Here is an 18276-nt window from a genome sequence, read left to right on the forward strand (position 1 = left end):
ACAGCGTATCAGGAGCTCAGTGATTCAAGATCTAGGAAGGAAGGAAGGAGTCTGTCCAAAACAGTGGTGTGTCCAAGTTAACTCTGATCTTAAGTGGTGTTATGAATGGTTTTTGTTTTTTTAAAGATTTTATTTATTTATTTTACAGAGAGAGAAAGAGAGAACATAAGCAGGGAGAGCAGACTCCCCGATGACCAGGGAGCCCAAGGTGGAGCTCAATCCCAGGACCTAGAGATCATGACCTGAGCCAAAGGAAGACGCTTCACCAACTGAGCCACCCAGGTGCCCCATGAATGTTTCTCTTTCTCCATTTTGTTTGTTCCTTAAATGAAATTTCTAAAAATTGTGATAACAAAATGACGGATTTTCAATACCTCATAATATACCATTATCAGTCCTGTTATTACTCCACACGGTATCCTAACCATGTGTTTAACAGCTCTATGACTTTTTTTAAATAATGTTCTGCTTATGAATAAAAGCCTTTTACAGAGGTCACAAATTCTAAATCTGGTGGTTTCAAATTAATGAGGTGCTAGGAAGCCATGAGTTAAAACATAGATGTAGTACCAGTATTAAAATGGATCAGACCACAGGAGTAAAACTGGCATATAGCAGTTCTTTCAGTAATTCAGAACACTGATTAACATTTCAGTTCATGGAAGATATTAATTTCTAGGGCAAAACTTAACAATGGGTTGGGTGGTAAATACCAACGTTATCATAACAAATAAAAGTGTGCCCCAAAATGCTACGTTATCCTCTAACAAGATATCCTTTTCCATGCCTGCCTCACTTTTTCTCCCAGTCCTGCCACTGCTGCCACTGCCACCGCCGCCATGAGGCGGGCCCTGGCTCTGCGAAACTGCTGAAGGGTTCTAGCATTTGCTACTGCTTGGCGGCGAAGTGGGAAGCCTGTAGGTCCACAGTGACCAGGTCATTCTGGTGTAGGAGCAAAAGCTACATGAGATCAGAGCAAAGAATACCCTCCTGTCCTAAGACAACTCAGGGCTCACAGCCAGCCCCAGGCCAACAGCAGGTACAAAGCACCTGCTTCACTCACCTTTCTTTTTTTGGCCAACTTGCTTGAATTGTCTGCACCTCTCTTCTCCGACTCCAGCTTCTTCCCTGCGGGGGACTGCTTGTCCTCCGGTCTCCTCGGGCGGCCCCCCTTGCCAGGAAGCTGGGGTATCCGAGAAAGAAGGTCCAGGGTTATCTTCACCATCAAGACTGGTGGGGGAGGAGTGTCCCTGAGGGGGGACAGCAGCTTGGGGTCTCTCCCAGGTCCGGGGAGCTTGTCCTTCCTGCGGTCCTCCTGGACGACCACAGCGCGCCGGCAGCCACTAGTCCTGCCACTGCTGCCACTGCCACCGCCGCCATGAGGCGGGCCCTGGCTCTGCGTCAGGGGAACCAGGGCAAAGTGCTCGGGGCTCCTGGCCCCCACATTGTCCTTCGTGGGCTCCGGGCCCGAGAGTGCCTTTGAGGGGGCCAGCGGCCCGCTCCTGTGCTTCTTCCGCTCGCTGGGGCTGGGCGCCGCAGGCTTGGGCTCTCTGCTGTCTCCCGCACGGGGCCTCCCTTTCGTCTTCACCTTGGGCTTGTCTTTGGAAGGCTGGTCTTTGGAGCCGTACGGAGGAGGGGGTCCTGGCTCACTTTCCACCTGCAGGCCGGCCCGTGGGTCCGCCTGGGCTGAGGCCTTGACAGGCTTCTTGGGTTGTTTGGTTCCAACGGTCTGCCTCTGCAGGGGCTCCTGTGGCGCGGGGGACTTCTGACAGCTTCTCTTGCCGGTGTGAGGGCCTTCAGAGGAGCCCCGAGGGGCTTTGCTGGAGCTTTTGAGGGGAGGATCTTTGGATTCCGTGCGCTCCTGACCGTGACTGGCGGTGGGGCCACTGCTGTCGCCCCCACCCTTGCCCTTACTGTCCGGGTGCCGAGACGGGGGCTCTGCGTTCCCCTGAGCGTCTGGGGGTGCTGTGGGCTGGCTGACTTTGGTCAGCCAGTTGTCCAGCTGCCATTTGTTTGTTGTGGGAGGCTCAGGCTAAAAACAAAGGACAAGAGAAAAATGTGAACTGACCAAGGATGATAAGCTCTTCTGTGCAACCAATCGTACAGGACTCCCCCAGGGAGATGCAGCCATTCCCACACCTAAGAATTCGGTCCTTTTTATCCTTCTCTTAATTACAGGTCAGAGTCTCTCTTTTTCTTTTCTTTTTTTTTTTTTTTCAGGTCAGAGTCTCTTAATAATTAACTCTTAACACAATCTTCCAATCTGTTTGTGCTACAGGAATTTTTGTTGTAGCAGATGCTGACTAATGACAGACCATGAGGTACAGACCACTGACCACTGCTGAGAAATCTTTGTAGTATTAAGGATTTTGTTTTCATGGTAAATACAGTGCGATTTAGACAGAACTGACACATTTTGGCCTGTAAACAATCAGAAATAAAGGGAGAAATAAAGAATGAACAGAATCCTTTTATGAAAAGGATTTTCAGAAGGCTAATGAATAAACTAATTCTTAGTGATTACCTACAGGCTTTATTCTGTTTTCTGAGACACTTTTCAATTGAAAATGACCTTCCTCAAGGCTTGATTTCATCTCTTTACTTAAAAACATTCAACATTCATACATGACAAGGCTGGCAGTATATCACGGATTACAGCCTGACTTTCAAATTTTCACCTTGGCAAAAGAAGGAGTGAAGTCATGTTAACCAACTAAACTGGTCCCTAACTTCAGTCCCACTTGAATTCTTTAAAAATCAAACATTAAGTCTCTTGTTAGGGACAATCTTATCTGAGTAGCATCTGTTTTTCTGAGAAACACAGGGAGGCTCCAGAGCACACAATTAAAACGGTGAGATTAGACTGATGATATGTCCATCTGATCCGAGGAATAAACAGAGCTCCTGACTTCTGGTATCTTAACTGTTGTTTAAATCTTTGTTGCTGACTGACTACTGATGAATCCCAACTTGTCTCTTTAAGTAGATTATTAACAGCAGACCCAAGGACATTTGGATCTCCAAGTTCCATTCTATGTCTTGCACACAGTGGTGGACATGAGATATTTACGTGAGCATTTCCACGGGCATATTACTGTACGTACACATCTTACGCCGTATGGAAATAAATTTGCATCTGAAAGGGTGGGCAATGACTACACCTTTTGAAAGGGCAGTACCTCACCGACATGCTACATGTTTCTAAGACCCATTCATTCTGATGGGTGGTTTGTATGAATCATATACATAGCGCACCAGGATGTTAACTGAACGATATTCCAAGTGGGATCTAACTGGTGAGATGACGAATAAGGAGATCACTGTAGTAAGTGGATGGTATTTTACAGGGAGAGATTGCTAATAATTCTCCTGAGTGTCAAGTCCCAAACAATTCAACTCGACAAGAACCCAACAACCTAGTACAGCGAGACATACAGATACACTGTAAATAGGTAGGAAGAAGTTACGTTAAAAAATGATCAGGTAGGTATTTCCTGGGCTTGGTGTGATTACAACAGAAGAGGAACTTTAAGGAACCAGGTATGACTAAACTTTGGCCACAAAGAGGGCTGCAGAACTGTTTTTTCTGCCTGCCCCTTACTGCTCCTTAATCTAATAGATCTCCTTCAGTATCAGCGCTACACCCAGGCTCTCATTTGAATTTCAGAGCAGGGAGGAGGGAAGAAGGAAAGTGCTCTAGCGAGGGCCAGGTATTTATGTTGCCACAGGAAATCTAAAACTGTATTCCATATTCTGAAAAGACAGGAGGATGGTGAAGGGTGGAGAAAAAAGATCAGCACCCAATACCTACTTGTCAGACAGTATTTCCTGCAAACACTTTAGGGGGTGGTAATCTGGGCGGCTAACTGGGGACAAGGCATTAGGATATATCCCTTGCCGCTCACCTTAGGAATTGAACCCTTCAAACTCTGTCTTGGAAGGGGTGTGGCTCTCTCACCTGGGCTAAGTTCACAGCCCACTGGAATCACTGACATGCTCTACAGGAGAGGATTTATTCACGAACCAAAAAAGGAAAGTCATTCCTGGTATAAATAACATCTGCTCTCCCCCCACCCCAAAACAGGGCAGTATTAGATACATTTAGTAGGAATGTCCTACTAAAGGAATGTCCTGATTACAGAAATAAAACACATTTTCTTCTACCGTGGTCCTAAAAATGTCCAGAAGGGAGGCATATGGCCCAAATGCAGGGTAAAATTGAGTCTATGTACCCAGACAAGGCCAATCCTTTCTACAGACCTGCTATGGAGACGGGAAAATGTACAGAATTCTTTTAAGGTCAGATATTTGGATGTTGGGAATGGGGAAAACTTTAACATAAGGGATTGACTGAAACGGATTTCACAATGAATTTTAAGTCTAAGTGCTGGGTAGGATCAAGGTTTGGTCTTTGCTTTCTTATCCTGCCTTTCCTCGTGCCCCACCGCCAGCCTCCCAGGGCTGGTGCAACCTAAACACTGCACACTGGGTGTGAAAAAATACCGGACTGGTTTTTATTAGGCACCTTCATAAACATTTGTCTGTCCCTTTACGTCTCCTAACTCCTCAAACTGTCAAAAGTTTGTGTACTTTAGGATGAATTGTAATGTTGAATAAAAAGGTTGGAGGTATGTGCAAATATGCCCTTTTCATTTTTATTTTTAGTAAAAACATCATCATTATTAGTAAGTAGGAGACCTAAAATGAAAGGAAAAGAAAAAGGAGAGAAGTGTGAGAGAGGCCTGCTGTCATAGTAAAGAAGACCTCAGACTTAGATGGGTATGGGCCTGAATCTTGGTGTTGGTACCTTTTCACAGGTGAAAAGACAGCTCGCCATCTCACAGGGTGGGCAGAGAGCTAAGTCAAATAATTCATGAAAAAGTACCAAGTGACTAGAAGGCAAATCAACAAAGGCAGTTTACTAAAAAAACTGGACAATGAATAGATTAGAAAACTAAGGAGACCCTCCTTGAATAACTAAGAATAAAAGCATTTTTTCTGAACCGAAGCAATGAAAAGACGACGGCATGTCCATCCTACATATTCTGAAAAGCTGAGATTTACATTTTGATTCACGCTATAAAGCAGACACTGAAAGTGGCTTTCCCCCAAGTTCGCCATCAGTCCATTGACAGACATAGGACATTTGAGATCTCGTAAGATCACTGGACTACTTTGTCAAATGAACTTAAAATGGAGCCATAAAATTCTCAGTGTTAAAAACAGATTTTTAAAAGGGTGGGAAAGTTAAAACACGTTAACTTGGCCTATTGTGGAATTCATGTTACTCTCACACAGATTTACAAAAAGGCAGGTCTTCCTTTTCAAGGGTGGAGAAGGTAGTTAAATACACTGGGAAAAAAATCAAAGACCCAGACAAAGTATTTCTGGTAAAGTCAAGCGTCAGGATATGACATACAAACTGTGCCCCAAATCTAGACAGATCTGCTCATCAACACAAAGGTACACAGAGGAGCCTATTTGGTGCAGTGCTTTAAAAAAATAAAGTAGGGTGGGAACATTTATTTTTCAACTAAGAGTCTCTAAATCTACTCCAGTAACCTTCTGAGCAATAAGATACAATGGTTTTTAAAAAAAAGATCCAATGGTTTCATTAATACAAACACCAGATTAAAGTTTTCTTTCAAGTTTCGATTTCAAGTTTCAGCCAAATCTGCACCATTTCCATTTTATTTGAACTAAATTTTATTATTTAATCTAATTCTCTTCCTTCTTTTATCAACCAAACAAGCATGCAGATTTTTCTAATTGAATAAGGTGAAACATAAAGCAAAGATCTTATAAACAAGGAAGAATCACACAATTTGTCCGCAAAGCCTAATCAATATCTTTCTCCCTGAGGCACAGAAAAATGATTTCAGCAGTAATTAGTATCACGCAAGGAAACATTCCCCAGAAATACAGAGAGTAGTGTCCAAAATCTGAAAGGCATTTTAAGTGCAGTTAATGCTGATTCATGTTTATTCACGCCAGAAAATATTTATTGAGCACTTACTCTGTGTCAGACATAAATTCGTATCTAACAAAAAAATGACAGTTATTTTTCCAGCCTCCCTTGCTCTCGGCCCCGGCTGTTAAGCTCACTACGTGTTCTCCAGATGCATTCAGTTAATGCTCTAGTGGAACTGCCTTGATTGCTACATGGCAGAGACAAACATCGGGAACTTTTAATGCTTTCTTCATCAGAAAGGCTCTTTCCCAAGATTCCCATCTAAAATATGCAGAGTAATTTTCTCTACACAAGCTGGTCTAGCTCACCAAGAATGTCTTTCTTCCCTTTTCATGCTGGAAGACTACTGGAAGTAGTCTTTCCCCAGCAAAATTTTTACATGGCTACTCCGAGTTTTGAGGGCATCTGGCAGCCCAGATTGTTATTAAACTTCGTGTGCTCAAGGATCCATAAAAAAAAAAAAAAAAATAGAATAGTATAAATTCTCCAGATAAACTTAGTGCTGGCGATTTGCCATCTCATCGGTTTATCTTACAGTATCTCCCAAGGGTGGGTGACAGGCAAACACAATTATCCTGTTTCACATGGAGCAAACGGAGCAAGAAACAGCCCTGGCAAAACCACTTGGCCAGCCATTTAATGCATGGCTTTTAGTGATTCAAAAATAGAACCTCTGATGACTTATTCTAGTTCACGTTCCTGCCATCTGCTAAATTGGGCTGTCTCCTTTTGATTTCCTTAATTCATGCATTCCTGAAACTTCAAAAAGAATTTTCATTAAGGTTAAAACAGCAGCCTATTAAAAAACGAGTTCTCTTTTTCAATAGAAGGGAAAAGAAAAAAACTCATTCTTAATGAGTTGCTCTTCCCAACAACACTAGTAACAACAGAGAAGAACTTATCATTTTAAACAGGGGAGAGAAGGCCGCTCTCCCAAATCTCCCGTGCCGAACGTCTCGTAAGAAGTCAACGGAAACGGCGGCCTCTACGCAGCACGGGAGTTGGAAACAGCCGCCCCAGGGGGCAGCACCACTCAGCCCAGGGTCAGTGCAGGCCCACAGCAGACTCTAGCCCTGAAAGACAGGACGCCGCCATCTTAGACGGCCTCTCTGCCTCCTGGAGGGGACACGGTACCTCAGGAGCCGGAGTTTCTAGGGGCTCATTCTCTTCGCTGTCACTTGAGCTGCTCTCGCTCTCCGAGTCCGAGGAGCTGTCTGAGTCACTGGTGCTCTCTGACTCGGCACTGCTGGAATGTGCTGAGGCCGCTGCTGCTGGAAGCGACTGCGGGGCACTGCGAAGCAACCCAGACAGAGAGTCTGAAGACACCTCACAAGGTGGATGTTTTCCCTCTCTACGTTATTTCCCCTCTTGGCCACTTTGTTGCTACTCAAAAGAAAGGGCTTCAATATTACCTAGTATTACTAAATCAGCCATACCATCCAGGTTCAGAGAAAGGCCCAGAGGGGCTCAAAAACCAGTGAAAAATCCTTAAAATAGCTCACCAAAGAATTACATAAAAGAGAAGCCTGTGGAATTTTGACCCTCAAGAACATTCTGAGCCACACAAAATTTACATTCAATGGTAGTGCTCTCTATGAGAATTTGGTACACCACAGCATGGACAGGTCGCCTATTTTTCTAAGTAAAGTTTTGTTGGAACATGTCCACTCCCATTATTTTACATATTCTCTATGTCTGCCTTTATACCCTGGAAGCAGAGCTGAATAGTTTCCAGACAGGCTAGACAGCCTACCAAGCCTAAAATACTTTCTGACCCTTTAAGTTTACTTTAAATGGGTATATATTAGCCCAAAGAAGTTAATTTAGCAAAGAAGAGCTGAAACATTAAAATGTCCCTCTATTCTCTATATGAAAACTAACCAAATGGTAACCAAAGAATATTGAATATACTGAATATAAATGGGTGCTCCTCTAGACAGTGACCTCAAAGGTAATCCAGTCACTCTTGGGTAGGATGATAAAAGAGGCCTTTCTTTACAACTGGCTTAGCATCACCCCCCAAATACCACCCAAATTAGAGATTAACTACTCCAGTTTTAAGAATAGCGCAATCAGGGTATAGGGCTTAGATAGTTCAGTGTCTGCCTTTGGCCCAGGTCATGCATGATTCCCAGCTACTGGGATCGAGTCCTATGTCTGGCCCCCAGCTCAGTGAGGAGTCTACTTCTCTCTCTCTCTCCCTCTGCCTCTAACCCCTGCTTGTCCTCTCTGTCTCAACTGAATAAATAAAATCTCAACAACAAAACAAAACAAAACAAAACAAAAAAAAAAAAAAGAAGGAAGAAGAAGGCGGCAGTAATTCTAGGTCAGCGAGAAAACACACAATGATCGCACACAGAATTTCACAGCCCGTCTTAAAAACTTGCCCTGGATGGAATCAGCCACAGCAATAAATCAGTAACTAAAATCTTGAAAGCCTCCACATCTACCTAAAATATGAAATAATTTACTAAATAAAATTGTTTATTAAAATAAGAACAAAAAATATTAGATAAAAGTCACTAGTTGAAGTAATTTTAAAACACACACACTATGCTATGATGTAATTTCCTCATATAAAAACATTACATCGAGCTTGTGATCCCTTTCACACTAGTAGCTTAAGTCAGTGATGACTGGAATGAGATGCATTCTCAATGTTATTCCTGCTTCTAATTTATGGCCACCTTTCCTTTTTTCTTTTCTGTCACTTTCAAGTTAGGCTGTTTTGTCATAATTTACAGGACCTTAAAAGGTACCAGAAATTACTGAACAGAATATAAACAAATTAGCAGAGCCTATGAATATATGATCTTCCTCCACATGAACTATCACATCGCCTGTTCGACAGGAAGAGTTTATTGTTGTGCTTGTCTCAGAACGCATGACCTCATCTCATCACGTACAATAGCTACTGCAGTTTAACTCTTTGTCCGTGGAAGGCAGGTAATGGAATATTAAATCATTAAATTCAGTACCAGAGGAAAATATTATAAAGGTAGTTCAGATAACTCCCATTTCCAAAAATTAAAGCATCTTATTTTCTGAAATATGGCTGCTGTTTAGAAAGTGACAAGAGTGCCATTTTTCATCACACTAACATGCATTCTAGCTCATTTTTTAAAAGCAGCCGAGGGGCACCTAGCTGGGCTCCATCGGTAGAGCAGGGAACTCCTGATCTCGGGGTTGTGGGTTCAAGCCCCATGTTCAGTATAGAGATTACTTAAAATCTATTTATAAAATGAAGTAAAATAAAATGAAAGTAGCTAAAACAATTAGAAATTCATGACTGAGAAAACAGGCACTATAGAAAACAATTTACAGAAATGATTCAGCTTTACGATTTCTGAAAACAGCAAATAAATCTTCCATAAAAATTTTCATAAAAACATTGGGCTCTTTAGCATAACTTTTAAAATACTGGTTACACAATACTGATGAAAGGGATTTCAGCTTATTTTTAAACTCTCAAAAAAATTATTTTAATTAAAGATTTTATTTATTTGACCGAGAGAGGGAGCACATGCACTAAGAGAGGGGAAGCACCAGAGGGAAAGGGAGAAGCAGGCTCCCTGCTGAGCTGGGAGCTGATGTGAGCCTGACATTAGCTCTCTCCCAGAACCCTGGAATCATGACCTGAGCTGAAGGCAGACGCTTAACCGACAGAGCCACCCAGGTGCCCCCAAAATTTTATTTATTTTTAAAGATTTTATTTATTTACTTGAGAGAGTGAGAGAGAATGAGCACAAGCAAAGGGAGAGGCAGACCTCCACTGAGCAGGGAGGCCGACGCAGGACTTGATCCCAGGATCCCAAGATCCTGATCTGAGCTGAAGGCAAACACTCAACTGACTGAGTCACCCAGGCGCCCCATAAACTCTCAAAAATTTTAAACATCTAAACTGATGTTTTAGGTGTGCACAGGTACTTTCTCTTTTACAGCATTAACAACCTCTCCAGGCTGACTGGAGCTTCCAAAAAACTAGAGCTTCCAAAAAATTAAATAGGTACTTTCTTCTAACTGTGATCCTTCATGTCCTTCCCCAGGATGAAGCTATGAAAGCACTAAATAGGGCTGTATTTCCTTCATTTGGTAGAAAAGGCAAACACTTTGCTCGCACACGCACACAATACCTTGGAGGTGCAGATGCAGGAGGAGGCTTCTCTGGGCTCTAGGAATTCACAATAAGGGGAAGGAGGACCAGGAAAAGAACAAACAACAGGTTAGGATACGCAGCTCAGAAATACCAGATTTAAAAGGATTCCTGGTATGTTGGGGTATACAAAACTTACTTGTTCGTTGTCACTGTCCTCACTGTCACTGAGCTGAAGGTCATCTTCAAGCATGCTGAAATGGGCAGGGACAGAAACATTGTGGGATTTAAAATATTTCTAATAACTTGTTTCAGCATACAAATAGAAAATATGCTTAATGATTAAAAAAAGAAGGATGGGATAGGTCTAATTTTAATTTATTCATCAAATGCTTCATTTTCCTGGAAATGCAAGTTTTATTACTAAAACACAGAAACACGTTTAGTCCACGCTCCTTACCACCTCAAGACTGACTCTCTGACACGTTCTGAGCATTCAAAAAGCAGAACTACCACAAGGTTGGGATCTGTGGCCATCCCCGAGACTCAAGTTCCCAGGTCTACAAACACAAAACAAGCAATAACAACAACAAAGAGAAAAACACATGCACAACACACTCTACTTTCTTCTATAGTCTCTGACTGGAATAAGTGATTAACGATTAATAAGCTAATAGTAGATAAGTATTTGTGAAGTGTTGCAAATGGTGTCAAGGCACCTTAAGAAGTGCTCTACGTGAACTCCGTACACAGTAAGATACAGGAAGCTATCAAGGCCATAGTCACCAAACCATGCAGGTACCTTCCATTTCTGTCCAAAGGACATTATTAATACTGTGCTTTATTTTTCACTGGCCCCCATGCAAATTCTCACACACAAAGTCTGCTTAAACACTAATTATTTGAAAGAGTAGTAATACAAATAATCTTGTTGTCTAAACAGTATGTTTAACCTTACTGCTATCACTCTGGTGAAAATAAAACCTCAGTTCATTTCCTCAAAGTTATCACAATACTTGTATCTACACATTCTTGCTTATGAGCAACCCTCAAATATTAAAAGCAAACATGACACTTCAATTTTTTAAAAAGTCATTTTCCAATCTGTACATGTTTACTGAAATCTTAGCCCTTCCCTGTCTCCTCCCTCTTACCATCCTCCATGGGGATGCCTATGTATCAAAGAATGAATTAGTCATTAACTGCTTGCTCCCACTTCCCCCAAATTTATGAGCATGACTATTTGAGGAAATATTATTAGTGCAAGTGAAAACAAAGCCAATCTGCTTAAGTATTATTAATGCTCCAAAAAGCAAAATTATGTTGGAGGTTATAATTCCTTAGTATTTCTAAAAATACCTCTTCAACCAATAATCTGACCAATGATTTTTTACTATAAACCCATTAACCTGCCACTGAAGTAAGCAAGCATGATTACTTTGGGAATCCTTGGTAAAATCATTGTATTTTCTAATAAAAATAAATGCTAAAACTTGGCTCTTTCATAATGGCCACCTACATGCAGTTGTAATTCTGCCAAGGAACTATTTTCACCAACAAATGTACTAAACTATCCTGTAATCAAGTTTCTAAAAAATATGAAAATTGCTAGCAACTTATAAATGTAGAGGCTGCTTGATATTTACCTAGTGAGCGCTCCCTTCTTATTTTAGCAAGGCTAGAAAACACAACCTTCAGATGCAGGACTTGGCAGCAGATATCATAATCATGATGGTATACAAGAAAAAGTCACACAACAGTGTTACTTGCCAAGTCGTGGCTTGGCTGGGGCATACCTAAGCTAAAGATAAACGATGTATCTTTGAATAAATATAAGGTATAATACAACCAGAAACAAAACAAAACAAAACCCAACAGTGTATTCAATATTAACCACCACCAATAAAACCCAGTAAGTGGACCTCTTGGTTTCTAAGTCACTGAGTTTTGCATAAAACTGATTTGCTTTAATTTCCTGAAACATCAATAATCAGGTAACTAATCACAATTCCTCTTGTAAGCAGGGGGTTAAATATTCTAAGTTGTCTGCCTGGCTTCCACAAATACATTCTGCTAACGCATTAAGCTAGAAAGCGTATGTTCTGACTTTTTGCTCTACTTGCTCTTAGGGAACAAAAGGGACTGTAAAAATGTCCCAGATTCTAAGAATTCCCCCTTTAGAGTCTTACATAGACAATAACAAAATAAGCCTGCAGGTATGATACCTACAGAGATGAGGGACAGTGACCTTAAGGAAGAATGCTCCAGATAGCATCAAAGAAACACTCAGAAAGCAATGATAAACCAATAGGGTAGAACAAAATCTACCACTTATGTAGGATATACTCGTTATTTATACATGATATTTCATTTAATCAAAATTCATGGCCCAATTTACTTGATACAAAAATCAGTTTGTTATTGTTAAGAGTGAGCTCCAATAGGCCCAATGTGGGGCTTAAACTCATAACCCCAAGATCAAGAGTCACATGTTCTATCAATTGAGACAGCCAGGCACCCCAAGGCAAAAATCAACAAAGTGAATTGTCCGTGTCTGCCACCTCTGCTAAGAGCAACCACGGAATCTTCCAGAAACCAGAGTTTATTATATCACTGGAACGGCAGCTCAACATAAACCAGCATGCTATTAGCGGGGCTAAGAAAGATACTTCTAAAAGGTTTTTTTTAGCAAACCTGTACTGAATCTATAGTAAGAAAAAAGTTATTTAAAAACCGTATCTAAGTTTTATTAATACAGAAAATTATGAATGCCATTGTGATTTAAAAGAGAAAGAATCCATATAGTTGGGGGAAATCTAACCTGATAAAAGATAAAGGTTTTATTTTTAGAGATAAGGACAAAAATTTTAAAAAAGCAGCTGCTAAAATCGCCAACTTGTCCCACCAACCAATCCATCTGAGGCCAAGCACATAATTCTAGCACACCTCCCATGGTACCTGTGGTCCTTAACGTGAAAAATGGGAAAACTAACGACAGCACATCTGGGTGACCAGCTCTGTACCCACTAGATGGGAATCAAACCTCTCAGACCCTGTCTCACTCCTACCAGTTAGATCTAGGTCAAGAGAGCATAAGGCCCAAGGGACATCCTCAACTAGAAGCTTTTCTGGGACAGGACCAGGTCATTTTCACCTTCACATCTTCTATATCCAGGACTTGGCAGGTAACCCTAAAGCCCGGCTGAACGAGTTCACCCCACCTGCTGAAGAGCTAACAGTACCAGAGAGCTGTGCCCACCGTGTCATCAGAAGTCTCCAGACACTGCCTTTACTTAAGGCCCTGCAGGCTGCCCCTGATCATCCCCTCACGTTCTGAGGGCAAGGAAACGGCTCAGAATGGCCGCAGAGCCCGCGCGAGCCTGAAGCTGGTACGCCCCAGATCTGGAACACAAAAGCCAGCTCACACGATCGCCTTGCTCCGGCCCATAGAGGGCGTAATGGCTAGAAAACCTATCTGACAGGACAGAACCTAAAAGCTCCAGACTCCCTGGACAGAGAAAGACTTTGATTTAAAAAGAAAACAGTAATTATGCTGTTGGAATAAAATGGATACACTCTTTTTCCCTTGTGAAAATAGATGAATTATAAACCTTCTATACTTTTAAAATTGGTTAAATGACTAATCTCACTTCCAAACACCAAGACAAAAGCAGCTATTTCAAAGCATATGCCGCCATACGGCCTACCTTGGCACCGTTCAAAAGAAGCCGAACACTCAGGTACAGCAACGCTTTGAACTAACACGTAGACTTAACCACATTTTACAATACTGGTGAGGTACAGTTTTTACTTAACGGTTACAAACAGTCCTCAAACCCCTTTGTACAAATACATTCTTCAGGCAGCTGCTCTGCAAAGCTCAGAGAGCCACGGACACGTTCCGGCAGGCAGGCTTCGGTGACTCAGAGCCCGATTGTTACTGTGTGAAGACACACAAGACAAGCCTTGATTCCTTTTCCATTCCCTAGTCCTGGGCTTGCCAAAGACTTCACTGCCAATAGTCTGTAACATCTCAATTCAAACCCCAAAACTCCTTAAATAAGCTGATTTTTTAGATCAGCATTTCCCCCAATTCAGCCATACATTTTATTTGGGAAAGAGCAAGTGAAGGCAAGATCATGGTAATTAATAAGTCACACCCCTGGTATTAGGTGCGTATAAGATGGCAAGTAATACTTTTCAGAAACCGCTAATGGAACATGTGTGAAGGTGTGAACTTGAACAATCTCACAAACTGAAAACTGACTTGAGGATAGAACAGGCAACAGAGGGCAGAGAAAGAGAAAGAGGCTGGGCTCCAAAGCAGACGTACGTAATTCCCCAAACCTAAAATTCAATCAGGCTGTGATTTCCTTTTTTTGATCAAGGGTGGAAATAAGGACTGCAAATGTTTTGCAGGAGCCGGTGGAAGGCGACAAATTATGGAGAAGGCTCCACATATAGGAAATGAAAAACTGTAAAAGCAAAGCTCAAGAAGTTGTGCTACTGCGTATGAGGGGAACTGTCCAAATGGGGACAGTGGCTGGCATTATTCAAATTCATGGAGGGATGGTCTATGGGAGATGATAAACAAGACGGGAAAGGGACAACACACAGAGTAATCACGGTTTCGGTCGATAAAGTAAAAATTGCCAGAGGTGTAAAAGACTATTTAAAATCCATGGATGGGGGTGCCTGGGTGGCTCAGTGGGTTAAAGCCTCGGCCTTCAGCTCGGGTCGTGATCCTGTGGTCATGGGATCGAGCCCTGAATCAGGCTCTCTGCTCAGTGGGGAACCTGCTTCCCCCTCTCTTTTTGCCTGCCTCTACCCCTTACTTGAGATCTCTGTCTGTTGAATAAATAAAATCTTAAAAACAAAATAAAATAACCATATTCAATCTTTCAGTCCATTTTAAATTAGTCTACAGTCACTTACTACAGGAAATTAGCAGTTACGATCAAATGTGAGACTTAAATGGGCCTCCACAGGCTCCCTCAAAACCATGCTTTGCAAAGGCAAAGGAACTACTTCAAAGTTGTCACTGACTGTAAGAATTACGACTCCTGATGTTTTCAAATGGCTTCAGAGCCTGCTGCAAGATCTATCAAGCCCCTTTAGATGTGGCAGAAATTCTCTGCCTTCCTCTCTCATCACTCAGACTCCAGATCACATGTCACCTCCTCTGTGAGACCTTTCCTGTCCTCCCTCCCGGAAGTATTGCCACCACCCAAAAGAACTGCTTGCTCCCCAAGCCTGTCACCATCACAGCACCTAGTCTGTACGACATGCCCCCACATTAAGTTACAAGACACAGAAGACAAGAATTCTGTCTTAGTGGCCACTGCTTCCAAGTACCTAGAGCAGCACCGGGCACATGGCATGCGTTCACTAATTATGCCCCGAACAGAGGAGTGGAAGCAATTTTTGGGAAGATCTCCAAGTCACCTGGAACCAAGTCCAGAGAACAATATTATAAAGATTCCCAACTACTAGCAACTGAAAGAAAAAGCATTAAGACCTAGATTGATTTTTTAAAACCACAGTACACATGATTCCAAAATGAACATTTTTTCGCCCTGACATTCCAAGTGCATGAGACCATCTCTCTGGCCCTCTGCCACTCACATAGTTTCACTGCACGCCCAAGAGCCTTCACGCTGACACTAGATCAGACTGACCCAGAGCACTAACAGATGGGACATACCAAGTCTGAAACCAGGACTGCACTTTCCAAACTAACTGGGACACAGGAGTGATTTCTTTCCGCAGAGGTAAGCTCCGGGATCCATCCCGGCAGCCCCGCCCACCCAACCACAACCAGAGCCCCCTCCTTCTCTCCAGAGCCCCCGCTACCACTTTCCTCAGTCACGCTTCCCTTTCCTCTTCACCTCTATGGGCCCAGCCTTCCTCCCCTCCTTCGGTCTCCCAGGATCATAACAAATAACTCTTTTCCAGGTGATTTTATATATGGCAAATGAACAGTTCTGTAAAGAAAGCACAAAGAAGCACGGCTGTCACACACTTGCAGGCACCTTGGAGTCCAGGCCTTGAACTCAGAAGGAGGACCGCCTGGCTCTCTGAGGAGCAAAACCAGCACAGAAAATGGCTCAAGACCCTACCAACTCCCAGTGCCTGAAAGCGGATGGAAATGGGTGAGAGAGGGTGTGATGTTGGCCTGCAAGGTCTGAAGCGGCTTCCTGGGTCCCGCTCCCACCCAGTGGCCTTTCCTCCTCTTCCCACAGGCTCAAGGACACGACCACTGGCTTCCCTCTGTGCTGCTGCCTCCACACACTGCTCTGCGGGGAACCCCGCCTTCTCTTCCTCCAGCCAAGGGGGACGCAAGCTCTTCAATCCCTCCTTCCTTGCTGCTCCAAAAGACAGACAAGCGCCTTTTACCGTTAAAGGGCTTTACTACCAATCATTACAGAGAGCACAAGGTGTAAAACCTGGGGGGACGTTCGAGCTTCCACAGAATCGCTACAACTGTGGTCCCTCGTGCTACAGTATCTGTTCTCCACCAGCCAGCAAATGGTTTAACAAAGCTCATCCTTATTCCAGAATTCAGGAGCCAGTAACATTTAAAAAGGAAGGAAGAAAGAAAGAGAGGGGAAAAAGGAAAGAAAAGGCACACAAGGTTAAAAACTTTTTTGTTTTTTCCTGGTAAAGGACAATAAAAAGCAGCAAAAATCTCACCATGTGCCAGGACCACAAATGAAATAAGTTTTATTAATGCACCAAAAAGTCCATCCTTCAAACTGTAATAAATTAATCTTTATAAAAAACATAAAGGATATTGCCATATTGTTCTCTTTTTCTTATTTTGCAATAGAGAAGTGAAACAGGACATCGAGGATCTGGCGCTTGGGAGCAGTGATTTAACCGGGTCCCACATTCAGTCACAGTTAAAAGATAAAACATTCTCTCTGACTCAAGGACACAGTTTTTTCAAAATATCCAGCCCCCAGCAATGAGCCCTTCCGAGATACATGGAACCAGTGGCACCCAGAGCCCAGCTGGAGCTTTACCCTGACATCCTGGGAGGCTGGCAACTCCCGGTCAGCAACTGATTAGATACTGAAGGAGGATCAGTTTGTTCTCAAAACCCTTTTGCAGTCGGATGAAAAGAAGTAAGGATTACTTCAATACCATCAAGAAATGACAATGTGGGTTCAATCGCTGACTTAAAAACCTTTTTTATGTACTTTCAACTGTTCTAAACACCCCAAATGTATCTAGACTTACTTGGCCTTAATAAAGTACAGCTGGGCAACATGACTCGTTCTTTATTACTTAGAACTAGGCCAAAAAAGTGGCAAAAAAAAACCAAAAAAAAAAAAAAAAAAAACCCAACTCAAATTGTACACAACCCCTAAAATTTGTTTTCCACAGCAAAAGCTATTTAAGACTGAAATTTATAACGCTAAGACCTTCTGTTTTCCACAGTTAATATGTAAAGAATGGCTCAAATGCCTTTCTTTTGAGAAAACCCCTTAGCAAACTCTCTTCTGGTGCCTTACCCTTCAGCAGAAGAACTTAATCCAGGCACAAATGTAGGGCACTGCTTTGTTTTATAATGCAGTGGTAGTTTATGAAAGTCATTACTTGAAAGCAGTAGAAAAAAATACAAGCAATGGATTTACATGGGAAATGAATGATGTCACGTTATAAACTTTTAATTAACGAAAGCATTTTACTTACGATGTCCCCTGCTGAGAATTAGTGTGGATTTTTGAAGATGTATCATATTGTTCTGTGAGGGGAGGAAAATGATCAGAGTAGCACAATGAGATACATTCTTGAGTTTATTCGTTACAAATCCCCCTTTTTTTTGTGCTGTCCCCCTGACCCCAGTCCTCACCTCTTCTACCTGAACACTTAGTCTACTTCAACTCAGTCAACCATGGTGCCTGCTATATGCACTGCACTTGGTACAATCTCACCATTATAGAATACCACTTATGTTACCTCTAGAAAGACGACTTGCTCTGAATCGAAAAATCCTAGCCCTGCTGGCAGCACGTCCTACCCCATGGCTGGCAACTTTCCTATATGCTGGAGACGTGACTTTCTTTGATGTCAGCTGGCAGTGGGGGACTCCCATGGAAGCCCCAGGACAGGGCTGCTCTCACTCCCACCTCATCTGCCCCTCCCATCTATCAGTGATTTACTAGCACTCCCTTTCTGCAGCCTCTGACCTCTGTAGAGTGTGAGT

General features: G+C 42.6%; 1 protein-coding gene and 1 long non-coding RNA gene across 8 annotated transcripts in view; one reads left to right on the plus strand and one right to left on the minus strand.

Annotated features, from left to right (window-relative positions):
• The window catches only part of AFF1 (ALF transcription elongation factor 1), a 250846-nt gene that overhangs the window by 25422 nt on the left and 207148 nt on the right, over positions 1-18276 (minus strand). For all 7 annotated transcript variants that reach the window (XM_082726634.1, XM_082726638.1, XM_082726635.1 and 4 more), the window contains 5 exons: positions 17763-17814; positions 10264-10318; positions 10105-10142; positions 7106-7262; positions 1064-2032 (listed from right to left, as the gene is read on the minus strand). In XM_082726634.1, the coding sequence (XP_082582760.1) occupies positions 1064-2032; positions 7106-7262; positions 10105-10142; positions 10264-10318; positions 17763-17814 (1271 nt within the window). The remainder of the gene's footprint in view (positions 1-1063; positions 2033-7105; positions 7263-10104; positions 10143-10263; positions 10319-17762; positions 17815-18276) is intronic.
• LOC309862625 lies at positions 10340-17333 on the plus strand. The gene is made up of 2 exons (XR_014310614.1): positions 10340-15835; positions 16020-17333. It is a non-coding gene; the product is annotated as an uncharacterized lncRNA (long non-coding RNA).

The sequence above is a fragment of the Mustela nivalis genome (genome assembly GCF_964662115.1).
Source record: "Mustela nivalis genome assembly, chromosome: 4".
Lineage (NCBI taxonomy): Eukaryota > Metazoa > Chordata > Mammalia > Carnivora > Mustelidae > Mustela > Mustela nivalis.